Below are 27,751 nucleotides of genomic sequence, written 5' to 3'. Positions count from 1 at the left end.
TTAGAACGATAACGATAGCGATCCGTGACGTTGCAGCGTCCTGGATAGCGATATCGTTGTGTTTGACACGCAGAAGCGATCAGGATCCTGCTGTGAGATCGCTGTTCGGAGCTAGAAGGCCAGCACCTTATTTCGTCGCTGGATCTCCCGCTGACATTGCTGAATCGGTGTGTGTGACGCCGATCCAGCGATGTCTTCACTGGTAACCAGGGTAAACATCGGGTTACTAAGCGCAGGGCCGCGCATAGTAACCTGATATTTACCCTGGATACCATTGTAAATGTAAAAAAAAAAAACCCACTACATACTTACATTCCGGTGTCTGTTGCGTCCCCCGGCGTCCGCTTCCCTGCACTCCTCCTGCATCCTGTGTCAGCGCCAGCCGGCCGTAAAGCACAAAAGAGCGGTGACGTCACCGCTGTGCTGTGCTTTACGGCCGGCTGGCGCTGACACAGGATGCAGGAGGAGTGCAGGGAAGCGGATGCCGGGGACGTGACAGGCACCGGAATGTGAGTATGTGTTTTATTTTTTTTTACATTTACAATGGTAACCAAGGTAAACATCGGGTTACTAAGCGCGGTCCTGCGCTTAGTAACCCGATGTTTACCCTGGTTACCCGGGGTAACAGCACGTGTGAAAAAGACTTGGGTATACTAATAGATGACAGACTGCACATGAGTCAACAGTTTGATGCAGCAGCAAAAAAGGCAAATGAAATTCTGGGATGTATTAACAGAAGCATAGAGTCTAGATCATGGGAAGTAATTATCCCCCTCTACTCCTCCTTGGTCAGGTCTCATCTGTATACTGGGTCCAGTTCTGGGCATCACATTGTAAAAAAAGGCAGTGAAAAACTGGAGCAAGTTCAGAGAAGAGTGACCAGAATGGTGACCGGGCTGCAAACCATGTCCTATGAGGAACGGTTACAGGATCTGGGAAGGTTTAGCTGCAAAAAAGAAGACTGAGAGGAGACTTAATAGCTGTCTACAAATATCTGAAGGGCCGTCACAGTGTAGAAGGATCATCATTATTCTCATTTGCACCTGGAAACACGAGAAGCAATGGAATGAAACTGAAAGGGAGAAAATACAGATTAGATATTAGAAAAAACTTTTGACAGTGAGGGCGATCAATGAGTGGAACAGGCGGCCATGAGAGATGGTGAGTTCTCCTTCAATGGAAGTGCAGCGCCCCCACTGCCGCAGGGCCGAGGGGTACCCGGTACCGGGCCTGTGAGTCTCTGCTCTGGGGTTGTCACGGTGGCTAGGCCCGGTCCGTGACCCTGCCGAGGGGCGCACAGTGAATGATGTAGATGGTGATGGTGGTGTTGCAGTGCAGTGTAGGTTGTAGTAAATAACGAGGACACCAGGTTGCAGTCTCTTTACCTCTTTACTGAAGATCTCTGGGTCCTCAGTCCGGAATCCGGATAACCAGGCTGCGCAAGTCCGGCCGGTCCGATGGCACCTCCAGAGTTCTCTTTGCAGGTGGAAATCTGTGCCTTCCTGCTAGCGCTTGTGTTGCGATCCTTCCCTGCTGTGCTTACGGAAAGTCCCCACAACTGTTGTGTCTGTTTCTTAAGTTCCCTCACAACTCGATTAGATGATGTTCTGCTAATCCTCCGTCCCTCCCTGATGTTGCGGTTAGGACGGCACCCATATGACGGGTAGGCTCGGAGCTCTTCCGGGACCCTAGAGTCGCCCCTCTCCACAAGTTGCCCCCCAAGACTGCATAGGTGATTTAGGTGAGACAGCCCGCCTTAGACTGACTGTCCTGCCGTTGGTTTAGAGTATTGCCTGAAGCTGAATGTTATTATACTCCCTCGGCGTTCCGGCCACCGGTAGTGCGCCTCAGTAGGATGTTGCCTCGGTCTTACAGCACGACTCCTACTGGTATTTCTCCTTTTGCTTGATCTCGTTTCTCACTCAGCACAATCTATCTCGCTTCCAATCCCTCCTTGGGCACCGCCGCTACCCGGAGCAGGCGCGGTCCCGTTACGTTCGCTCAAGTTGCCAAGTCTCTGTCAGGATCCCACCCCTGACAGGGACCCTACTGAATCTTCCCCCACAACACCCTCTGCCACAAGGTGTTGCCTGGTTCCAACCCAGTCAGCTTTCTGATCTAACTTCCTGCCTGACCTCCAGTTTACCCACAATGGTGGGGAGTGGCCTAATGAATAGAACCCTTAGCTCCCCCTGGAGGCCCGGCTGTGAAATGTATTGGTGTATGTGATACCTGGTCAGAGGAACTCCTTCAGTGCCATCAGACGTACCATAGCTCCCCTTAGTGGCGGAGCCACAGTACTGCAACAACCAGGACTAAGGGGCGCTGCACTCCCCCCCGGTTAAATCCAGTACTCCGGCACTGGGAAGAAAACAACAATACAGGTTAGCAAAAAGACATACAATTTTGTGAGTGCAATAACAATAAGCATATTTGAACAGAGCTTCCCTTGATGGGAGGTGAGGACACTTGAACGTTACAAACATGGTTAAATACTTTGCATAACTTAGTATAAATAACTTTTCTCACCCAACCGGGTATTCTACTTAGTGCAAATCTTTGAACAATAATTTAACATTGCCTTTAAGGACGTACACTCTGAATCCACTAAAGACCTTCTTATAACACATTATAAGGCTCAAGCAACTGTGCTACATTCTCCTACTTTACGTCTGCAGGACCGCCTGTCCTAACGGCTCCAGACCTACTGCCTCTCCTTTCCTTTACAGGACCGCCCCTTTCAGCCCGGGCCTTCTGTCCTTCCACTACTATACACGGTATAGAACATAACATTTACTTTCAGTTTGAAATCACTGAGCCATCTCTATATGGCTCCTAAGAGGACTCACCACTAACCCCTACGGGTTCACTTCCTGTCCTCATCCTTCTATCAACATTATTGAACCTTTCTTACAATTAACTAGTTAGTTACATTTAACTCTTACATATCAGCATTATTACTTTCTCTTTTTCAGACATTATTGCCACCCAACTGTCTTTAGGCAATACGGTTCATCAGCGCAATACGTGAACATCCCCTTTAAGAGGGGATCAAGTCTCTATGAGGTAGCGCATCTTCTCAAGCTACCAGTCCATACTCAGCAAAGGCTCCGGTGTGGTATCTTCGCAAAGAGTCCTTCTTTAAGTAAAACCAGTAGGAAGCACCTTTAAGAAGGTGCAAACTATTTACAAGCAGTTTGTATCATGCACTGTTCATGATCCAGCAGTTCTTTGTAAACTTGGGTAAACAAGGAGCAAAGGAAAATAAAAACAAAAATAAAAGCAATAGGGATCCCGGGTAAACTAAGGGATCCCTTTAAGAATAACCCAGGTCGGGTATTAGTAGCAAAAAGCAGGGAAACAAACAGTTAACTATGTACAGTTTCAGGTTTCCGAGGTTTAGTTGAACGGCTTCCAGGGTTGCACCTGGCACTTAACCCTTCCTGGCCTGGGAAGAGTGAGGTCCAGGGTTACACCCAGTGCTGGACAAACGCCGTTAATCCGTCTCTCATGTACGGTTAGGTCATGCACAGCGATGGATGTCTGCGCAGCTTGAGTATGGGCATTTGCTGCAGCAGAGGTAGCGGCTGCTGCAAGATCAGTCACTGGAACGGAGTCAGCAGCTGTGGCACTAGCAGTCACTGGAGTGATGTCGGTCGTCAGGGCAGGGTCGTCCTTCATACCTGCTTCAGACGTGGTCCCTCCGGTGCCGGTCTGCTCCGTTTCCGCTGGGGTCTGGAACGCTGGTTGCGGGGCCTTGTGCTGCGACGTTGTCATCTCTGCTCGCAGCATACCCCTTTCCGGCAGGGCCTTGCTTTCCAGCTTCGGAGCGCTGGAACTTCTTTCCTGCTCCGGACCAGATGAGGCTGCCGACAGATGTCTGGTGAGGCTCCTGATGATGGCCTTCTTCCACCCGGCCTCAGTGCTCAGCTGCGTCCGCCGGGGTCGGTCGCTGAGCTCGTCCACTCCGGTCTGTAGGAATTCAGCATCAGCGGTGGAGGCCTGGTTGCGGTGCCCCTCCGGGTGGCTGGGGGAGTCCTCTGCTCCGACCCCACGCTCCGGCTCCGGGCGGCTGGCCATGGCGTCCTCCATGTCGCTCACTTCTTCTTCCTGGTCCTTTTCCCGCTCTCTCCTTCGTGGGCGGTTTCGTTTTCTCTGTCTCTGCCCACCATTGAGGATCAGGAGGCGGATCTCGGCTGCTGACGGACACGTCCTCAAGGGGCCGAGATATTTAGACTGGGCGGCCATTGTCTTTCGCGCTCTTCAGCTTGTTCACTCCCACTTCCACGCCCTTCTTCTTCTCCTGCGCTCTCCTTAGCGCTGTAATGGCGGCGGTTTTGGCGGTAAATGGCAATCCACAGTCTTTACAATAAGTCACAGTCCAAGCACGATAACTCACAATTCCAAGGCACACATGACCTGATTCTTCAGGCTTAAGTAGATCCTGTTCGTGACGCCAAAATTGCAGCGCCCCCACTGCCGCAGGGCCGAGGGGTACCCGGTACCGGGCCTCTGAGTCTCTGCTCTGGGGTTGTCACGGTGGCTAGGCCCGGTCCGTGACCCTGCTGAGGGGCGTACAGTAATAGATGTGGATAGATGATGGTGGTGGTGATGCTGTAGTGGTGCGGTGCAGTAAATAACGAGGACACCAGGTTGCAGTCTCTTTACCTCTTTACTGAAGATCTCTGGGTCCTCAGTCCGGAATCCAGATAACCAGGCTGCGCAAGTCCGGCCGGTCCAATGGCACCTCCAGAGCTCTCTTCACAGGTGGAAATCTGTGCCTTCCTTCTAGCGCTATGTGTTGCGGTCCTTCCCTGCTGTGCTTACGGAAAGTCCCCACAACTGTTGTGTCTGTTTCTTAAGTTCCCTCACAACTCGATTAGATGATGTTCTGCTAATCCTCCGTCCCTCCCTGATGTTACGGTTAGGACGGCACCCGTTTGACGGGTAGGCTCGGAGCTCTTCCGGGACCCTAGAGTCGCCCCTCTCCACAAGTTGCCCCCCAAGACTGCATAGGTGATTTGGGTGAGACAGCCCGCCTGAGACTGACTGTCCTGGCGTTGGTTTAGAGTATTGCTTGAAGCTGAATGTTATTATACTCCCTCGGCGTTCCGGCCGCCGACTGTGCGCCTCAGTAGGATGTTGCTTCGGTCTTACAGCACGACCCCTACTGGTATTTCTCCTTATTGCTTTGATCTCGTTTCTCACTCAGCACAATCTATCTCGCTTCTGGTCCCTCCTTGGGCACCGCCGCTATCCTGAGCAGGCACGGTCCCGTTACGTTCGCTCAAGTTGCCAAGCCTCTGTCAGGATCCCACCCCTGACAGAGACCCTACTGTCTCTTCCCCCACAACACCCTCTGCCACAAGGTGTTGCCTGGCTCCAATCCAGTCAGCTTTCTGATCTAACTTCCTGCCTGACCCCCAGTTTACCCACTATGGTGGGGAGTGGCCTAATGAATAGCACCCTTAGCTCCCCCCGGAGGCCCGGCTGTGAAATGTATTGGTGTCTGTGATACCTGATCAGATGAACTCCTTCAGTGCCATCAGACGCACCATAGCTCCCCATAGTGGCGGAGCCACAGTACTGCAATGACCAGGACTCTGGGGCGCTGCAGAAGCCTTCACACAGAGGCTGGACAGCAGGGCCAGCGTTAGGGGCAGGCAGACTAGGCAGCTGCCTGGGGCCCCCGCTGCCCTAGGGGCCCCCAGCCAGGGGCAGACATACTGTTGATGGCACTGCTCCGGGGCCCAGAGGTGGAGGGGGGTCCTGCAGGCAGGCCCGGTATCATGCAGGGTCGGGCCCCTCTCACTCCCTCCTGTAATCATGGAACACCGAGTGTCGGGGAGAGAGCGGGCGCGAAGTGCAGGAGATCAAAAAGGGGGCGTGTCATGTAGGGAGAGACGCTGGCCAATGAACGCTTTCCTTACCTCACAGTGACCAGACTGAGGAGAGCGCTCACTGGCTGCCGTCTGTCCCCCTGCATGGAGCGTCCTAATGGTGAGTGCTCGCCTACAGTCAGGGGCCCCGGCTGCACAGCACATAGAGACAGCAGTGGAGGAAGAGCAGGACTTACAGGGGGTCTTCTGCTCCCTCCACTGTTCTGTTCAGAGCAGGCTGCAGCGTCTCCTCACAGAGAAGAGATGGGGGAGGAGCTCACTGCACGGCAGCACCAGGGGGCTGATATCAGTCCTGCTCTGTGCCCCATCCCCCACAGTGGGGTCTGCAGCCCTCTCCAGCTGAACTGACCTGCAGGGCTCATCTGACCACCTATACAAGATTAGTATGTATGTATGTATATGCTTGTATATGTGTGTGTGCATCTGTGTGTATCTATGTGTATGTTTCTATCTGTGTGTGTATCTGTGTATGTACAGTATATGTGTGTATGTATGGTATAGTTGTATGGCTGTGTGTGTATGCATGTACAGTATGTGTGTATCTGTGTATGTGCAATAAATTTGTATGGATATATGGTATATATGTATGTTTATGTGCATGTACATACAGTATATGTGTATGTATATGTGTGTACGGTATGTGTATATACTGTATGTGTGTATGTACGGTACGTGTATGTGTATCTGTATGTTCAGTATATGTGTGTGTGTACGGTATGTGCATTTGGGTGTGTATTTTATATGTATGTACGGTATGTGTGTACTATATGTATATAACTGTATCTGTGTATGTACGGTATATGTGTGTGTATCTGTGTGTATGTACGGTATATGTGTGTACGGCATTTGTGTGAATGTACAGTATATGCATGTGTGTATGTACGGTATGTGTATGTATGATGGTATATGTATGTGTATCTGTATGTATGATATATGTATGTGTTTGCATATACTGTATTTGTATGTGTATTTGTGTGTATGTACGGTGTATGTAGGTGTATTTGTGTGTATGTATGGTATATGTATGTACGGTATGTGTATACTATATGTGTATATAACTGTACGTGTGTAAGGTGTATGTCTGTGTATGTATGTACGGTATGTGTATGTATGTACGGTATGTGCATTTGGGTGTATTTTATATGTATGTACGGTATGTGTGTACTATATGTACTGTATATAACTGTATCTGTGTATGTACGGTATATGTGTGTACGGCATTTGTGTGAATGTACGGTATATGCATGTGTGTATGTACGGTATGTGTATGTATGATGGTATATGTATGTGTATCTGTGTGTATGTATGGTATATGTATGTGCGGTATGTGTATACTATCTGTGTATATAACTGTATGTGTGTAAGGTGTATGTCTGTGTGTGTATGTACGGTATGTGTATCTGTGTGTATGTACGGTGTATGTGTGTATGTATATGGTATAGTTGTATGGCTGTGTGTGTATGCATGTACAGTATGTGTATCTGTGTATGTGCAATAAATTTGTATGGATATATGGCATATATGTATGTTTATGTGCATGTACATACAGTATATGTGTATGTATATGGGTGTACGCAGGGGTGGGATTCAGCCGGTACGACCCGGTACGGGGCAGCCGTTTACTAAAATTTATATCTGCCAGCGTTCCGGTAATCAGGGCCGTATTTCCCACGTGCCTAGGGGCGGGAGGATGCGGGGGGGCGGCGCCTGAGCAAGGTGTGTTTTTTTTTTTGTTTTTTTTTTAATAATGCGGGGTAGCGCCCATCCAAACCCACCCGCCGTCCCTATCTCCCTCTTCCCTATCTCCCTCTTCTGGCCCCTGCGCTGCGCTATCACATATGCTGCAGTGGAGGCCGGGAGCTGGAGGAGAAATACGTCACTGCAGGCCCCGCCCCCTCCTCGCTGTGGCGCCAAGTTCAGTTGGTTCCTGCCTGAGCACCAGCTGCGGGGGAGGATGGTGTGAGGATTGTTGTGTCCAGGTCAGTTGTGCGGTGGTTGGTGTGTGACTATTAGGGCTCATTTCCACATGCGAGAATCACGTCCGTGTCTCGCATGTAGAAACCAAGCTCTGGTGTCTGCACTCCGGAGCAGAGCGTGCGGCCGCATAGGAACACATGGAGCCGCACAGCTCCGCTCCTGAGTGCCGGCGCCAGAGCTTGGTTTCTACATGCGAGACACGGACGTGTTTCTCGCATGTGGAAACAAGCCCCTAAGTCCCAGCATGTCCGGCAGCTTCAGCGCTAGCAGGAGAGGCCGGCCCGCTCAGCTACAGACTGCACAGGATTATGCTGACAGCAGGGGCCCTGTTCTTGTTGATGCTGCCGTCTGCGGGGAGGGAAGGAGCATCACACGGAGCCTCACGCTGTGATTCCCTCTGCTGCTGCCTGTGCCCTGCTGCTGACATGAGGCTGTGAACAGAGGGGGAGGTGCTGACAGGAACATCACAGTGATCAGGACATGGTTAATGTGAAATTAGGGGGCCTCTGCAGTATGTGGCCGCCCTGCCCCATGTACACCTTCCAGCAAGGCTTGTTTTTATTATTCTGGAGCTGCTGTAGAACCATAAATTCCAGCATTCCCAGCCTTTGTGTAAGGGGGACTTGTACCTTCACGCCCTGACTTTTTTATTCTGTAGCTGCAGAATAACTACAGGTTTAGGTTACATGTCCTGTCGTTCTAATTATGGAGATGTAGGACTGCAAATCCCAGCATGCCCTGTGGTTGGTACTGTAGGGACTGCAAATCCCAGCATGCCCTGTGGTTGGTACTGTAGAAACTGCAAATCCCAGCATGCCCTGTGGTTGGTACTGTAGGGACTGCAAATCCCAACATGCCCTGTGGTTGATTCACTAGGGACAGGTAGTGATGGCTACTAGCCAACATGTGCGGCACTTGCGGTGAGACAAAAAAACACTGCTAGCAGTGTTTTTTTTCCGTTGCTGCAAGTGCCGCACATGTCCGCAAGTCCCATAGGGAATGAATGAGGCCGTGTGATCTTACTGTACACCGGACATGAATTACCGGCTTTTCAAAGGACGCCGGTGCATAAAAATCGGACAGCACTCGCATGGTGCGAGTGCTGTAGGATTTTTTTTCTTTGCACCCATTGACTTGCATTGGCGATTCTCAGCTGATATACGAGTGAATTGTCCTGTGCAGTACATTTGCTTTAGTCGTTTGTTTCTTTGAATGACTTTAATACCGTATGTCACAACGTATTCTTGTCATTAAGGGAGACAAACTGCTTCAAAAAATATGAATCGTGCCACTGGGCGTGGCTTATTAGTATGGGCGGGGTTATTGAAAATGGGCGTGGCCAAAATTCCGGCCGCCGCGACTTAGAGGACCTGTTGTTAAAAATTTGAATCCCACCCCTGGGTGTACGGTATGTGTATATACTGTATGTGTGTATGTACGGTACGTGTATGTGTATCTGTATGTTCGGTATATGTGTGTGTATGCATGTAGGGTATATGTATGTATGTACGGTATGTGCATTTGGGTGTATTTTATATGTATGTACGGTATGTGTGTACTATATGTATATAACTGTATCTGTGTATGTACGGTATATGTGTGTACGGCATTTGTGTGAATGTACGGTATATGCATGTGTGTATGTACGGTATGTGTATGTATGATGGTATATGTATGTGTATCTGTATGTATGTATGGTATATGTATGTGTTTGCATATACTGTATTTGTATGTGTATCTGTGTGTACGTACGGTGTATGTATGTGTATTTGTGTGTATGTATGGTATATGTATGTGCGGTATGTGTATACTATCTGTGTATATAACTGTATGTGTGTATGCATGTAAGGTGTATGTCTGTGTGTGTATGTACGGTATGTGTATACTATATGTGTATATAACTGTATGTGTGTATGCATGTAAAGTGTATGTGTGTGTATGTACGGTATGTGTATACTATCTGTGTATATAACTGTATGTGTGTATGCATGTAAGGTGTATGTCTGTGTATGTACGGTATGTGTATCTGTGTGTATGTACGGTGTATGTATGTACAGTATATGCCAGAACAAAAATCATTGTTCTCATCAGCACATCGCCCAGTTAAAACTGCAGATATGCTGCTAAGATGATACTGTATGGGGACAGATTGATTTACTAGTGATCATTCTGTCCCCAGCCAGTGTAAAGAGGCTGGAAACAAGTGGCGAATGACTTCAATATTGTTGATCACGCACGTTTAGTGGCCTGAAATCAGCGCATGTAGCTACAACCAAAATGTTTCTGTTGGTGCAATATGTTAGCATTTGGGGCCCCATTTTAAACTTTTGCCTAGGGCCCCACTTTGCCTAAAACCGGCCCTGCTGGACAGAGATCTGTCTGGGATGGTTTAGTGACTCCTGCATTGAGCGGGGGGGGGCTGGACACGAGGACCCCTGGGGTCCCTTCCAACTCTCACACTCTTTGGTTTTATGACTTTTTCCATCATCTGTCCATAAATTTCCACCAGATTCAGTGATTCCTACAGTTTCACACCAGGTCAAACATTATCCAGCTCAGCATGGCCCAAGAGGCAAGGGTCACATCCAGAGGAGCGGAGGGTCTAAAAGTCAGCGGATGATGTGACTTCCTGTAAGAAAATAACATATTCTTCATACTGAGCACTTACCCATCTGGTCCCATGACATTTCTTGCAGACGGTTCTGCAGGTTCCTAGACACTGGGGACAAGTCTGAAACAACAGAGGGACGACGGTCTCTTATTATTTTGCAGAGTAGAAAAATGAAATCTGCTGCAGAAACATAAACGAGACCCCCAAGATGGCGTCCGACCAGAGGGACAATATTTATTCGTTCCTCCACCTATTTCATGAGCAATAACTCTTTTATTTGGCCTTTGATGCAGCGGTGTGGGGTCTCGTTTTATGCGGGCCGAGCTCTAGTTTTATTGCTGCCATTGTGGGGAATCTGCAACATTTGCATTTTTGGGGGTAGATGCAGCAGGGCCAGTGGTGAGGAAGGGTCTTCGCTCCCATAAATTGGCAGCTTACCTTCAAGGAAGACGTATGAGGGACGGGCACCTTAGTTTCTCCATCTTTGAATAAAGCTGGGATGTTGATGGGGATATCCCACGGCAGAGGGGGGACCCCAAAAGCTGCAGAGTCCACAGGCTGACCTGTCAGCAAGGGCAAAAGAAATGAAATGTTGCAGTTTATTGGGAGTTTTCTGTTGTACAATTTACAGTTAATCACTGAAGATTTTACTCGGGGAGAGAATAGTCGCCATTTTCCTGCCCCTGACTGGCACATGTGGTTGGCACTAACTACTTAACCCTTCCGATCTGTCACCAGGTTCTGGAGCTAGCTGGATATATAAAATGGAAAAACGCAAAAAAAAAATGTTACAGCCATGCTTCAAAGGAGCTTAAAGTCAGTACACCGGCCTCAGCAGGTCTAAAACATCTTTTAATGTATGCAGCTTTTATTGTGATGAAACCCTGGAGGACGACGCACTGTAATAACGCAACACTGCCTGGAGACATGGTGGGAATGATGCAACTGGGACAGGACTTTGTACTAATCAGTACATTTACTGAGCATGGAAGGAAGCATGTGCAAACAGAAGGAAAAAAACCTGAAATCCGTGCAAGCAGAAAGAAAACACCAAAAATCCATGTAACAGAAAGAAAACACAAAAAATCCATGCAACAAAGGAAAACACCAAAAATCCATGCAACAGAAAGAAAACACCAAACATCCATGAAACAGAAGGAAAACACCAAAAATCCATGCAACAGAAGGAAAACACCAAAAATCCATGCAACAGAAAGAAAACATCAAAAATCCATGCAACAAAGGAAAACACCAAAAATCCATGCAACAGAAAGAAAACACCAAACATCCATGAAACAGAAAGAAAACACCAAAAATCCATGCAACAGAAGGAAAACACCAAAAATCCATGCAACAGAAGGAAAACACCAAAAATCCATGCAACAGAAGGAAAACACCAAAAATGTATGCAACAAAGGAAAACACCAAAAATGTATGCAACAAAGGAAAACACCAAAAATCCATGCAACAAAGGAAAACACCAAAAATCCATGCAACAAAGGAAAACACCAAAAATCCATGCAACAAAGGAAAACACCAAAAATCCATGCAACATAAGGAAAACACCAAAAATCCATGCAACATAAGGAAAACACCAAAAATCCATGCAACAAAGGAAAACACCAAAAATCCATGCAACAAAGGAAAACACCAAAAATCCATGCAACATAAGGAAAACACCAAAAATCCATGCAACAAAGGAAAACACCCAAAATCCATGCAAACAGAAGGAAAACACCAAAAATCCATGCAACAAAGGAAAACACCAAAAATCCATGCAACAGAAGGAATACACCAAAAATCCATGCAACAAAGGAAAACACCAAAAATCCATGCAACATAAGGAAAACACCAAAAATCCATGCAACAGAAGGAAAACACCAAAAATCCATGCAACAAAGGAAAACACCAAAAATCCATGAAACAGAAAGAAAACACCCAAAATCCATGCAACAGAAGGAAAACACCTAAAATCCATGCAACAGAAGGAATACACCAAAAATCCATGCAACAAAGGAAAACACCAAAAATCCATGCAACAAAGGAAAACACCAAAAATCCATGAAAACAGAAGGAAAACACCAAAAATCCATGCAACAAAGGAAAACACTCAGAATCCATGCAACAGAAGGAAAACACCTAAAATCCATGCAACAAAGGAAAACACTCAGAATCCATGAAACAGAAGGAAAACACCAAAAATCCATGAAAACAGAAGGAATACACCTAAAATCCATGCAACAGAAGGAAAACACCTAAAATCCATGCAACATAAGGAAAACACCAAAAATCCATGCAACAAAGGAAAACACCAAAAATCCATGCAACAGAAGGAAAACACCAAAAATCCATGCAACAGAAGGAAAACACCTAAAATCCATGCAACAGAAGGAATACACCTAAAATCCATGCAACAGAAGGAATACACCAAAAATCCATGCAACAAAGGAAAACACCAAAAATCCATGCAACAAAGGAAAACACCAAAAATCCATGCAACAAAGGAAAACACCAAAAATCCATGCAACAAAGGAAAACACCAAAAATCCATGCAACAAAGGAAAACACTCAGAATCCATGTAACAGAAGGAAAACATCAAAAATCCATATAAGGCCGGTTTCACACGTCAGTGGCTCCGGTACATGTGGTGACAGTTTCCTCATGTACCGGAGACACTGACTCACGTAGACACATTAACCCTGCTGTTCTGTTAGGTCAAAAATGACCGTTTTTGAAATTCTATAATGTTATAAAAATTCAGCGTGTGATTCTGAGACTTGAGGCTCCCTGACTTTTCGTCATTAGGGGGGTACTCTCTGTGGGAATTTTTTTTTTTTTAAATTTTTGTTTACTTTATTTGGTACAATTTTTTTTACACTTGTACTGTTCGGTCAAAAATGACCGATAGGCCTTTATTCAGCTCTCCAGACAATTTTTGACAAAAATAAAGGTGCTATCACCTCATTTTGAACTATATATTGCATCTACTACTATTTATCAATGTATCTGACTACTTTTGGTCAGAACAGATTTACACATACCAACATTTTCAAGTTGCGATACAGCCGACGGATTCGCTTCCAGTATAGCTATGCGCAATTTATTTCACTGGTTTTTATTTACCCTGCTGTTCATATAGATCTAGTTCCATTCAGTTGTCAACATTTCATATTGTAAATCATGATTTTCTGATTTTCCATGTGTTTGCTGGTTGTACAGTATTACACTGTACATAAATGTTAATTTATTTGATTCAAAAAATAAAAGTTTTTGATTTAATTTTTCATCTGATTATTGAAAACCATGTTCACATACAGTAAAACAATGCAACAGGTAATCAAATAACACTTGAATTAGGTACAAATCACAACTTTGTTAGGTCCGGTCAAAAATGACCGGGAACAGTATAAGTGTATAAAAAACAACGTTTTTTGCCATTTTATAGAGAAAAAAGCTTTTTTTTTTTTTTTTTTTGCCTTTGAAAAAAGTATATCTACATAATGTTTGATATTATTACTTATAGTTAACATTTAGATCAAGATTTTTTTTTTATCTGCAAAAATAATCAATTATTACAAAAATCGAAAAAATACCATGTTCCCTTTTGGATATAAAAAAAATATAAAACAAGCTTTGTATTTATTTTTTTTTCTGGTATTTGAACAACCATCTTCACAAGCAATATAATAGTGCAAAAACTGTTTAAAAAAACCACTTAGATTAGCTAAAAATGATTATTTTATAAGGACGGTCAAAAATGACCGGGAACAGTACAAGTGTATGTGAAATCTAAACAGAACAGCAGGGTTAAAATCAATGTGTCTCTTCACATGTCAGCGTGTTTTCATGGACCGTGTGTCCATGTGAAAAACATGGAGACATGTCAGTGTTCGTGGGGGCGCACAGATCACACGGACCCATTAAAGTCAATGGGTCCGTGTAAACACGTACCGCACACGGATGCTGTCCGTGTGCCATCCGTGTGCTGTCCGTGTGCGAATTTCCTGTCATAGGGTTAAAATTGTAAAAATTGTTGCAATACACGGACAGCACACGGACAGCACACAGACCCTAAAAACGTACTCACGGACATCACACGGATCCCACACGGACACACGGACATGGATAACTCCGGTACCGTTTTCTCCGGGACCGGAATTATCTGGACGTGTGAGACTGGCCTAACAGAAAGAAAACACTCAGAATCCATGCAACAGAAGGAAAACACCAAAAATCCACGAAAACAGAAAAAAAGCACAAAATCCAAGCAACAGAAGGAAAACACCCTCACTCCATGCAAACTATAGAAAACACCCAGAATCCATGCAAGCAGGAGGAAGACCCCAAAGCCAATTTCAGAGAACCCCATGACTCCAGGACAATGCTGCGGCTCCTGAAGCCCAATTATACACTGACCAGTGAAGGGCGCAGTCACCCAGTCGCACGCCCGCAATTCTGTGAACGTCTCCAGTCGATACTAGACATAAATAATGAAGTGATATCAGACACATATGTATCAGACATCAGACGACAGATTATTGTAAAATGCGACTTCACCAAAAATAGAAATACAAAAAAGTAATACTGTAAAAGAGAAAATGCAAGAGATGGAAAATATACAGCAGGACAAGATCTATGAAATGCGATCCTTCCCTTTAAGGGGACGTATTACATTGTGCATGAAGGTGACGCACCCGGTACGTATTGAAAGCCTGCAGTTCCTGGAAGTCCATCTCCTCTGCGGGGCTGGAGCCGTAGCAGCATTTCCCGTTGGAATACTCCAGCAGCGCATGTCTCGCATCATCTTCTGAGATAGACGGGATTCTGCAAATATGGAGACACCAAAGCGACCAGTGACCTGGGTACAACGGCACAATGTATTACAGGGACCCTCCACTCGGACGGCAGGGATTGTTATCAGTGTTTGTGGAATTTACAGAGAAACGCTATAATGGAAGGACTGACACCTGCTCTGTGTTTTGGAGACTCTCAAATACTGATGAAAAATCCCTGCAGTCGGAATGAGCCCTTACACTGTTCTGTGCTATGGTCAGCGCAGGCTCTGCGGGGGCGGGCATGGCACAGAAATTGTCTCTGGGCGTTGCTTGTGTCATGCTCCACCCCCGAGGTACAATAGTAGACAAGATATTGGTTCTGCAACAAAAGGAAAGCGCCACGATGGCGTCCACCACTACTTCACGGGATGGGTCAGAGGAGCCACAGTCTGCAGACCCCGCGTGTGCTCCATACTGATACATTTGCCTCTTTCTGATACTTTGTATATTACAGCAGAAGTTCTCTTACAACCAGTTGGTGCTCGCAGGTGTCGGCCCAACATCAGGCATCGGTGGTGGAGGCAGCAATTTACCTGTGAACGGCAGAAAGTTCCGCATTAGACAAATAGTGACGAGAATAACGTAATGGGAAGTTTTTTATATTTTTGTTTTCATGAAAATAATTATCATTCGATAATAAAAAGTTCTGCAACTTTGTAATAAGCTCTGTCCCACCATTCCACAGCTCTCTGCTTACTTTTGGTGTTCAATCTTAGGCTACATTTACAGGTTGTGTTTTAATGCAGTTTTTTCTGCACTCAAAACCTGCTCTTTTGGCAATAAAGAAGCTGCTTACAAAAAGGAGGCTTTGGTGCGGTTTTGTGGTGCAGATTACATGTGTCATTTGTCTACAGTACATGTCTAATAAAGTTAGTTTTATTCACCAAAAAAGCAGCAAAACGCGACAGAAAAGGAGGGCTGCGCTTTTTCACAGCATTTTTGCACTTTCTCATTCCTTTCTATGGTAAAAAAAAAAGCAAAAACGTAACAAAAATTCCTGGAATCTTTGCGGGTTCTGTAAAAAGCTGCTTTTAATTTGTATAAAAAAAGCAAAGCAAAAAAAAACACAGCAAAAACACAACATGTGAACATAGCCTTATTGTTACCGAGCTGCAGAAAATCTGTAGAGACCTAATACTTCTCACAGCTGAGGGTTTGTTACAATTGTATCCAGTCTGGACAATCCTCTAAGAGCAGCACACATCGCCCTCCTGTCCTGATAGTTTGTTACAATGTATCACTGCAGGTAAAATGTATCCGTTCAAGCTGCTTCCCTTACCGCCATGATGGCCGCTCATCCCTTCGTACCCTGGAATATTCGCCCAGTCAGAGGGTGGCGCTGTGGGTCCATCGATGATGACGGCAGGGTTAGTAAGTGAAGCCACTTCTGACATCACTGCTGGAGCCAGAGCCGGGTTCATTAGTGCAGAAGTCTCTGGGTAGTGCGCTAATCCGGGGAGCAGAGGAGCCCGGTCAGAATCTGGTGGAAACCGAGGAAAAATCCAAAGGGAGAAATCATTCACATAAAAAAAAATCAATCTGGGGATGGAGTCATCGTTGGCATCCTCCATCTGTCCCTCCTCATGGAGTAGAGCGATACACGACCCCCAGATCAGACTACACACAGGTGGTTTGTAGTCTGTTACCATAGAGATGCATAGCTCTGCATTGGAGCTGTGTGCACAAAAGATAAAATCGTATTTAAAAGTTGCTTAATATTTTTTTTTCTTTTCAATACAATAGTAAAATTGTTAGAATAGAAAAATGTATATTTTACAGTAGTGCTCGGGGATGTTCACGTGAGGCGATTTCACCACAATTTTGGAAAGACGTGGCAAAAAATGCAGCAGGATTGCATCATGTGAACATGGCCTTACGGTTCCTGGAATGTGAATGTCTGATCATCCTGTACATGATGATGGTTACCTGCATGCTTGACTGTTAGGCTGCTGTCACACTAGCAGTATGTGGTCAGTATTTTACATCAGTATTTGTAAGCCAAAACCAGGAGTGGGTGATAAATACAGAAGTGGAGCATATGTTTCTATTATACTTTTCCTCTATTTGTTCCACTACTGTTTTTGGCTTACAAATACTGATGTAAAATACTGACCAAATACTGCTAGTGTGACAACAGCCTTAGCAGCATGATATGTGCCGAGTGCGGAGGATTATTGCACCATTCTATACATGGGGGGCACTATGACCGGACCGACTCTCATGCATTCGCTTTTTCACTCTATTCCCCCATTTCATGGCTGTTTTGATGAGTCTTACAAAAAATTAGTAGCAACTGATATTGTCTGCTGAAGATTTGTTACAATGTGTCAGGCAATCCTCAGAACTGAACAAATCTCTCTCCTGCTCTAGATCTGATCTGATACATTGTAGCAAGAGATTCCCAGTGCTGATGTGAGGGCAGGAGAAGCTCTGTGGGTGTAAGTAACAATGTCCTCATTCACTGACAGCAAACAGGGGTAAGAAAGCACAAGAGAACGTTAATCAGACTAGACGAGTCCCGTAATGTGTCGTACCTGGGTAATTGGGCTCGTACGGCGGCGCCATCGTTCCATAGGTCACCATGTTTGGTGCTCTGGTTGACAAAAAGGAAATGGATTAATAAATAAAAAAATGAGAGAATTAAACAGATAAAACTATTGGCAGCGGTCAGTGATGGCGCAGAGGTGGCCCCTCTCCCTGGGAGACCAGGGAGGGAGGGTCCGGCTCAGACTTTTTACCTGTAGCTTTAAGCTTCGTCTCCTCCAGACAAGTTAGAACATAACAGAATTTCCTGTCCTAGTTACGATAGTGCAGATTTTCACCATGTGACTGGGACGTTCCGCCCTCCGCTTTAATATCTATCTATATAACGCTCAGGCTTAGACCAGTTTTCTAGCTCTTTCTGCCCCAATAATAGACCGGGAAGGGAAAGATGTGCAATGACCAAAGCATTCCCTGCAGAGTTGTCATAGGGCCGTCACCTGCTCCTCCTCATATGTAATAAATACTAGGTCTAGAGGCTTCGCAGCTCAATCACTGAACCCTCGATCCTATGATCTACCCAATTCCAGACCCCACTTGCAGATTTGGGTGGAGGTGTTCTTTACGGTAAATGTACTGTTATCATATATGCATCTATCTCCACTCAGCTTTCCCAGACTCCTGAAAGGTAAACCTGCCCAGCAATGGAGCTATAGATATCAACCAATGCTAAAAAACAAAGCAAGGCGTGGCTGATAACAGAAAGTAATAGAGGGAAAAAATGTATCCTATAGTCAGTCACTTCCCAGGCTCAAATGACTGATAATAGGGAACAACAGATTGCATTGAAGAGAGGACACTTGAGATTTCGCGCCCCCCCTGAGACCCCCACGTCACTGACCTGAACCCCCTGCGCTCGTCCATGGCTCCTGACTGACACCGGAGATCACACGCTCCGCTCACTTCCTCTTCCTTGTGAATCATTACATGGGGACAATTCTCCGCCCGTGGGGTCACTTTGTGCAGGAAGGAGAACACTTTCTGTTTCAGTTCTTCAATTTCTGCCCCGTTACCGTCCGCCGTGACGCCTAAACTTCATTATTTCTATACCGTAAAAAAAAATCATTTCTGCTTGTTGTCAGTGAATGAGAAAATTCAATTCCAAAGAAATGAAAAGATCTAAGAACTGTCACAGCTGAGAACTTGCTACAAATGTATCCAATAAAGTCCTCAAAAGCCACAAATTCTCTCTGCAGTCCTCAGTTGTTACAATGTATCAGAGCAGAGAAAATGTATCAGTCTGAGATCCACAGGATGACACAACCCACTCCTGATCATGTCTCCTCACCACTCACCTATGAGCACAAAAAGTGGAAGTGGAAACCGCGCCAGGAACTGAGTCTCCTCTGTTGAGTTTTTGGAGAAGATTTTCCTTTTTGTGAAGGGATTTTTTAACTCTTTTGGGCAAAAAAATTTTTTTGCAGCCTTTTGATTGCATTTTCCATCAGGATCTTCTTACAAAACATGATACAGGAAAGATCTATATCTTTGTACCGTGTTAGTCAGTAGATAGAAAAATATTTAGAATTGAGAGTCCTGAGTGGTTGATACCTTTTAATGGCTACCTGAAAAGATGGTAGCAAATTCGATACTACTCAGGTCTCTTCATCAGGCACAGACTAATACAAACTCTGAAGAATCACATATTTATGCACAACACAGCACAGAAATAATGCCATAGATAAGACAGGTGACGAGAAGCAGAACTACCATTATGTCAGTGATAAACAGCTGTGTTCATAAATATTGGAACAGTTCATAGATAAGGAGTGTGAATGCTCAGGTGGGATTTTGGCTCATTCTTCCACATAAACACTTTTCACATCCTGAAGTTTTCGTGGCTCCTTCTATGATCTCTGAGCTTTAGTTCCTTCCATATATGTCCTATTAGACTCAGGTCCGGTGATCGGCTCGGCCATTTTAGCAGATTTATGTTCTCTCTGAAACGAATTGAGAGTTTCCTTGGTTCTGTGTTTGGGATCATTGTCTTGCTGAACTGTCCACCTTCATTTCATCTTCATCATCCTGGTAGATGTCAGCAGAATTTTATTAGTAATGTCTTGGTATATTTGTCCATTCATCCTTCCTTCAAGTATATGAAATTTGCCAGGGCCGTATGCTGAAAAACCGTCCCACACCATGATGTTCCCAGCTCCAAACGTCACTGTTGTATGGTGTTGTTGGGGTGATATACAGTGTCTTCTGTATCAATACTTGGGATGATATTAGGATAATTTCCGGACAATTTATTGTGACGGATTTTGATTACCATATCGATTTGGAATGTTACTATTATTTGGATGCTAGGATTATGTTTATTACAAAGTATATTTTTGGATTAATTTGAGTAGTCCAAAGGTTTGGATGCTTTTTAAGTGTTTTTAACTTTGTTTGCTCTCTCAATAAAATGAATTAATATTTGGTGATCCCTTGTTTGTGTGCATATATTCTTCTTTCTCTCTGTATTTTATTTCTTGTGAAGCACCTGAAGGGTTAATAAATTTCTTGAATGTGGTTTTGAGCACCTTGAGGGGTGTAATTTTTAGAATGGTGCCACTTTTGGGTATTTTCTGTTATACTTACCCCCAAAACTGACTTCAAATGTGAGATAGTCCCTAAAAAAAATGGTTTTATAAATGTTGTTGTAAAAATGAGAAATCGCTGGTCAACTTTTAACCCTTATAACATCCTAACAAAAAAAATGATGTTTCCAAAAAATGTGCTGATGTAAAGTAGACATGTGGGATATTCACTATTTTGTGTGGCATATCTCTGTGATTTAAGGGCACAAAAATTAAAAGTTTGAAAATTGCTAAATTTTCAACATTTTTGCCAAATTTCCGTTTTGTTTTTTTTTTCACAAATAAACGCAAGTCATATCGAAGAAATTTTACCACTAACATGAAGTACAATATGTCACAAAAAAGAATCTCAGAATCATCAGGATAAGTGAAGCGTTCCAGAGCTATAACCTCATAAAGTGATAGTGGTCAGAATTGTAAAAATTGTCCCGGTCACTAAGGGGTTAATCTATTATGTTTGTAACATTTGTCCGTATTATGTGTTTGTCATCAGGTGCCACATGATGAGCGCTTTACTCCCAATGGCAGACATGTGATTTTCAGCAGACCTTATTTAGTGATGGTATTTTCAGCAATAGTTGAACCATGGTTAAGACTTTGCAGCTGAAACACGCAGGTTTGTTCTCATGATGGAGGCGCCAGTTTTTTAATGCTGAAATAAATGTGACGTTTTATATCCACAATTTGTGTCATCGCTGGAGGATTTCCTTTCTCTTTCTTCATGGGTTCAATACATTTCCCTGTGACATTCTTCATTATTACACACAATTTATGGACATCTATGGTGATTTCTTTCCTGTGGGTGGGTTGTTTCCGACATCTGGGGAGAATTTCCTGCCAATAGCAGCTTTAGAAACAGATTTACTTAGAAAACTGGTGACGTGATCAATCCTGATTTCACCCGCTGTAGGTGTCTATACGTCACATACATTGTATCAGCTCATAAATCAATACAGCGGGATGGATCTTCTGTAAGTGCTACCTAGGAAGGCACCCCGGGAAACATATCTGCCCCTTATTAACTCCTTGTGTATTTCCGGGGCTGGCACCCTGTTATAATGATATAGGGCCCCACTCACAATTGCCTTTCATTTATGTCCAAATAAATCCTTTAGTTAAAGACTAAATAACCTTTAACACCGTTGTCCAGGGTGGGAAGTTATAAAACTTTGCAAATCAATTTATTAAAAGTTTTATCTTCATTCATGTAAAAAAAAGCACATCAGTGACTTCTAAACTCCAGCTTTTCTTAGTGTATTTGCCTTCATTCATCTGCATTGATCTCTTAGCATCCAATATTGGATCAGCACTGGTCTCCTCCTGGAGTGTTGTGCTTAGGCCGGGGTCACACTAGACCGTAATACGGACGAGTGCTATGCGATAAAAAATCGCATAGCACTCGGCCCAATGTTAATCTATGGTGCAGCTCCCATCATCCGATATTTTCTCCACCGTATTCAGGATCCGAGGGAACTCGCATCAGGCTGCGATTGTCAGCGTATCTCGGCCGAGACTCGCCAATGCAAGTCTATGGGTGCGAGAAAAAATCGGATTACACACGGACCATGCGTGTGCATTGCGAGAAATACGCAGCGGTGTTCTATTGAAAAGCCGGTAATTCAATTGCCGGCTTTGCATTTCTCCTTCACAAACCCGACAGGATATGAGACATGATTACATACAGTAAACCATCTCATATCCCCCTTTTTTTGCATATTCCACACTACTGTTAGTAGTGTGTATGTGCAAAATTTGTCCGCTGTAGCTGCTCAAATAAAGGGTTAAATGGCTGAAAAAATTGGGGTGGGCTCCCGCGCAATTTTCTCCGCCAGAGTGGTAAAGCCAGTGACTGAGGGCAGATATTAATAGCCAGGAGAGGGTCCATGGTTATTGGCCCCCCCGTGGCTACAAACATCTGCCCCCAGCCACCCCAGAAAAGGCACATCTGGAAGATGCGCCTATTCTGGCACTTGGCCACTCTCTTCCCACTCCCGTGTAGCGGTGGGATATGGGGTAATGAAGGGTTAATGCCACCTTGCTATTGTAAGGTGACATTAAGCCAGATTAATAATGGAGAGGCGTCAATTATGACACCTATCCATTATTAATCCAATTGTTGGAAAGGGTTAAAAAACACACACACACATGATTAAAAAGGATTTTAATGAAATAAACACAGCGGGTGTTTTAATAATTTATTGCTCTCTCAATCCATTTTCAGACCCTCGCTTGGCAAAACAATAAACACACAATATACATACCCTCTCTGATGTCCTATCACGTCCCACGAAGTAATCCATCTGGAGGGGTTAACTAATATTACAGGCACGAGCTGCGATAAACCACTTGCTCGTGCCTGTAATCCCCGGGTGCTGAAAGGAAAGCTGGATCTGTACTTACATTCAGTCGCGGTGATGCGCCCCTGCTGGATGTTCTCATGAACTGCAGCCTGGGAACTTTTTCCCACGCTCCAGGTCATATGAGAACATCCACCAGAGGGCGCCTCACCGCGACTCAATGTAAGTACAGATCCAGCTTTCCTTTCAGCACCCGGGGATTACAGGCACGAGCGAGTGGTTTATCGCAGCTCGTGCCTGTAATATTAGTTAACCCCTCCAGATGGATTACTTCGTGGGACGTGATAGGACATCAGAGAGGGTATGTATATTGTGTGTTTATTGTTTTGCCAAGCGAGGGTCTGAAAATGGATTGAGAGAGCAATAAATTATTAAAACACCCGCTGTGTTTATTTCATTAAAATACTTTTTAATAATGTGTGTGTGTGTGTTTTTTAACCCTTTCCAACAATTGGATTAATAATGGATAGGTGACATAATTGACGCCTCTCCATTATTAATCTGGCTTAATGTCACCTTACAATAGCAAGGTGGCATTAACCCTTCATTACCCCATATCCCACCGCTACAGGGAGTGGGAAGAGAGTGGCCAAGTGCCAGAATAGGCGCATCTTCCAGATGTGCCTTTTCTGGGGTGGCTGGGGGCAGATGTTTGTAGCCACGGGGGGGCCAATAACCATGGACCCTCTCCTGGCTATTAATATCTGCCCTCAGTCACTGGCTTTACCATTCTGGCGGAGAAAATTGCGCGGGAGCCCACGCCATTTTTTTCCGCCATTTAACCCTTTATTTTAGCAGCTACAGCGGCCAAATTTTGCACATACACACTACTAACATTAGTAGTGTGGAATATGCAAAAAAAGGGGGATATGAGATGGTTTACTGTATGTAATCATGTCTCATATCCTGTCGGGTTTGTGAAGGAGAAATGCAAAGCCGGCAATTGAATTACCGGCTGTTCACAGATATCGCGCTGAATGAAATATAAATACAGAATATATATATATGTGTCTCAATGACATATATATATATATATATATACTGTATATATGTTTTCCTGAACATTTGAGCACATAAATCCATTAGATGTCGGTTTTGCAAGCTTGCGAGAAAATCTCGGCATACGGATGCCATACGGATGTCACACGGATCATTTGATGCGAGGAAATGGCATCCTCGCACTGCACACGGATCACTGTTTTTGAAACATTTGTGCGATTCTCGGCCGTGAAAAACGGACCGTTTTTTTTATACGTTAAGTGTGTCCCCGGCCTTATCAGAGCAATCACCCACGGCGTCCTATTCCCAGAGTTAGTGGCACACGGGTGCGGAGCCGTCACTGCCATCATCAGTCCTCCTAATCACTACATTGTGATATCAATGCAGCAGGAAAAATCAAGGATTGGAAGCTGTTTACAAGCATTTTTATTTATTTACAGAATTATATAATAATCTTTATTTTTTTTATATAGCGCTAACATATTCCACAGCGCTTTACAGTTTGAACACTGAAGGTTAATCCTGAAATAAAGTGATTTGCTACATTTCGTAACTTTTCATCCTGGACAGAATTGCAAACATACAAGTTGTTACTTTTAAAGGAGCAATCCATGAAATGAGATCAAGTATCTTCCTACTATCTCTGTATCCATAAAGCTGCATCTATCACAGTGTGACCACAGGTCTAATGACGGAAGTCCACACTATACCCGGGGGGTTAAAGCAGCCTACGCCATTTCATACCCCCTTGATATCAGCAGCATTGAGTCCTATGCGCAAGAATTACTTCATTTTTCAACATCTTATTAGGGGTTCAGGTTTGTCAGCTAAGTGATGTGAGAAGATAACTCACTTAAATCTGAATGTTCTAAACACATAGATTTTTACTACTTGAACCAGGAAAACTTTAATAAGTAAAAATATTAGACTTCCAGAAAGATCTAATGAGGTTAAGAACCGTCCGCACTTCACAGTAGTTACACATTACAAGCCGCTTCGCACTTCACAGTAGTTGCACATTACAAGCCGCTGTGTGTCTGAGGATGATAGAAAGAGATCTGCACACTGTTCAGCCAATCAGAGCCAGGCTGAGAAAACCAGTGAAGTGAGAAGATCTTACAATTACATTCTAAGGTAAAAGCACTGATCTTACTGGACACCAGTGTCATCTCAGATGTAATGACTGTGGTCCATTACCTGTCACATTGTATCGTGAGATCAATCTACATCATGTGATTAACACCACAAATACCTTCCCGCTACGTGAAAGTCAGCTTTAGGGTATGTGCACACGATGTGGAAAACGCTGCGGATCCCATGAATGAAAACTAGAGGGGTCCGGCTAAGACGCATTGTGCTACATCCCACCGTAATCCGGGAGCAGGACTGGTATGACGTTCCTCTGTGTGACGGCCTCCTCATGGCATTACCCATTGAAAAAAAGTCACAGACATGTCTTTTCATTTACTGGCATCACCCAAACAAGTCTACTGATCCATGAAAATCCCCCGTGGCATCAGTCTGCTGTGTGTGTGTGTGTGTGCGGACCCCCAGGAGAAGCTTCAATGTTTACTTTTTATTCAGACATGGCTACTTTCCTCTAAAAACAGCTCCTCATCCGTGCGCAGGTCACGTGTGGTACTACAGCTCCACTCCATTCACTTCAATAGGGCTGAAATACATCAATGTATGGGCTCTCGGATGTTGTAACAACCATTTTTTTCTAATACTTGGCTAGAAAAACCCTAAATCACTTATTTGACAAAAGCCACCAGAAATGTATTAACCCCTAAAAGACGCAAAGAAAAATTGTATAAAGGAAACAATGGGGAAGGGGGGAGTTTGGCATCTCCATCATCGGCACAAGTTTACTTGGGTTCTACCAGGAACAAAACACAGAAATGATGATATGGTAAAAAGTAACATTTATTATAAGATGTAAGAAAACAAAGTATATAAAACATCGGCATCCGGTCGTAGATGCAGGATACAGTAACCGGTGATGACGCATCATACAGTCATGCAACAAGCACAAACTAGAAACAACTGACAGTGATACATCTAATCATACATCCAATTATATAATATTACATCCCTGCATGAACCCGGAAAATCCCTTTAAGTTAAAAGGCACTTCCCAAAAAATAAAAAAAATGTTCCAGCAAAACTCAATGAGTGCTATTATGTCGTGTTGTCACAATGATACTTTGCCATTTCTTTGTTACAATCGTTTCTGCAAGAACTAGGAATCCGGCACTGATATTAACCATTCAGGACTCTAGAAAAGTGTTGTGACAAGCAGAGAACAAGGTAAATACAGACACAGCGGAGGACGGAGGTCACCGCTGTCTCCTATAGAAGTTACCAACTGCCTGGAAATACAATGTAGCAATAAAAGCCGAAACAGTAAAAAGTATAATACACACTGTGCACAAGAGGTCACATATAATAATATACATCTGTATACCTGCCAGAACACTACAGAGTATACAGCAGTGTCTGATAACAGAGAGGCAATAACGGGACAACTGATCACAGTCCTACATTCTCAGATTCTTCATTAAGAGATTAAAAATAAAAAAAAATAAAAAAAGTAAAATTTTTCGTTCACAGAATGACGCAGCAGCAAGTGGCCGTATAATCCTTAGTCTCCACTTTATTCTCTCGCCCATATACAAAGTAGCTGCAGTTATTCCCCTTCCAGCTGTACTCAACCTTAAGGCCCCGTCTCACATAGCGAGATCGCTGCTGAGTCACAAGTTTTGTGACGCAACAGCGACCTCAGTAGCGATCTCGCTATGTGTGACACGTACCAGCGATCAGGCCCCTGCTGCGAGATCGCTGGTCGTGTCGGAATGGCCTGGGCCGTTTTTTGATCCTTGAGGTCCCGCTGACATCGCTGAATCGCTAAGCATCGTGTAGTGGTCTTAACTGATCACAAAAATCTGATTTATCTCGAGTCGGCCAAGCGGCTGAATCCTAGACAGGCTCGTTGGTCGTTGTTTTTCTCCCGTTTCGATTTCGTGGTCTCGTACCTGCCTGGTTCGAAGAACGTGAAGGCTGATGCTCTTTCTAGGAGTTTTGTGCCTGACTCTCTGGGAGTTTCAGAGCCGGCTGGTATCCTCAGAGAGGGAGTGATTTTGTCTGCCATCTCTCCAGATTTGCGACGAGTGCTGCAGAAATTTCAGGCGGATAGACCTGACCGTTGTCCACCAGAGAGACTGTTTGTCCCAGATAGATGGACCAGCAGAGTTATTTCCGAGGTTCATTGTTCGGTGTTGGCGGGTCATCCTGGGATTTTTGGTACCAGAGATTTGGTGGCTAGATCCTTCTGGTGGCCTTCCTTGTCGCGGGATGTGCGTTCCTTTGTGCAGTCCTGTGGGATTTGTGTTCGGGCTAAGCCTTGCTGTTCTCGTGCCAGCGGTTTGCTTTTGCCTTTGCCTGTCCCAAAGAGGCCTTGGACGCACATTTCCATGGATTTTATTTCGGATCTTCCAGTCTCTCAGAGAATGTCTGTCATCTGGGTGGTGTGTGATCGTTTTTCCAAAATGGTCCATTTGGTGCCCTTGCCTAAGTTGCCTTCCTCCTCCGATTTGGTTCCTCTATTTTTTCAGAATGTGGTTCGCTTGCACGGCATCCCTGAAAATATTGTGTCTGACAGAGGATCCCAGTTTGTGTCCAGATTTTGGCGGATCTTTTGTGCTAAGATGGGCATTGATTTGTCTTTTTCGTCGGCCTTCCATCCTCAGACGAATGGTCAAACCGAGCGAACCAATCAGACCTTGGAAACCTATTTAAGATGTTTTGTTTCTGCTGATCAGGATGATTGGGTGACTTTTTTGCCATTGGCCAAGTTTGCCCTTAATAATCGGGCTAGTTCTGCTACTTTGGTTTCGCCTTTTTTCTGCAATTCTGGTTTCCATCCTCGTTTTTCCTCGGGTCAGGTTG

General features: G+C 44.6%; 1 protein-coding gene across 1 annotated transcript in view; it reads right to left on the bottom strand.

The window, feature by feature from the left end:
* The window catches only part of LOC143788855 (uncharacterized), a 36,273-nt gene extending 17,415 nt beyond the window's left edge, over positions 1-18,858 (bottom strand). The window contains exons 1-8 of the mRNA XM_077278767.1: positions 18,707-18,858; positions 17,859-17,917; positions 16,604-16,804; positions 15,794-15,857; positions 15,184-15,313; positions 14,906-14,966; positions 10,927-11,051; positions 10,546-10,608 (exon numbers count right to left, since the gene is read on the bottom strand). Of these exons, the coding sequence (XP_077134882.1) occupies positions 10,546-10,608; positions 10,927-11,051; positions 14,906-14,966; positions 15,184-15,313; positions 15,794-15,857; positions 16,604-16,804; positions 17,859-17,917; positions 18,707-18,789 (786 nt within the window). The 5' untranslated portion in view covers positions 18,790-18,858. The remainder of the gene's footprint in view (positions 1-10,545; positions 10,609-10,926; positions 11,052-14,905; positions 14,967-15,183; positions 15,314-15,793; positions 15,858-16,603; positions 16,805-17,858; positions 17,918-18,706) is intronic.
* Positions 18,859-27,751: the final 8,893 nt, after the last annotated feature.

This window comes from Ranitomeya variabilis, chromosome 8, assembly GCF_051348905.1.
Source record: "Ranitomeya variabilis isolate aRanVar5 chromosome 8, aRanVar5.hap1, whole genome shotgun sequence".
Classification (NCBI taxonomy): Eukaryota; Metazoa; Chordata; class Amphibia; order Anura; family Dendrobatidae; genus Ranitomeya; species Ranitomeya variabilis.
This window is presented reverse-complemented; position numbering and strand designations above follow the sequence as displayed.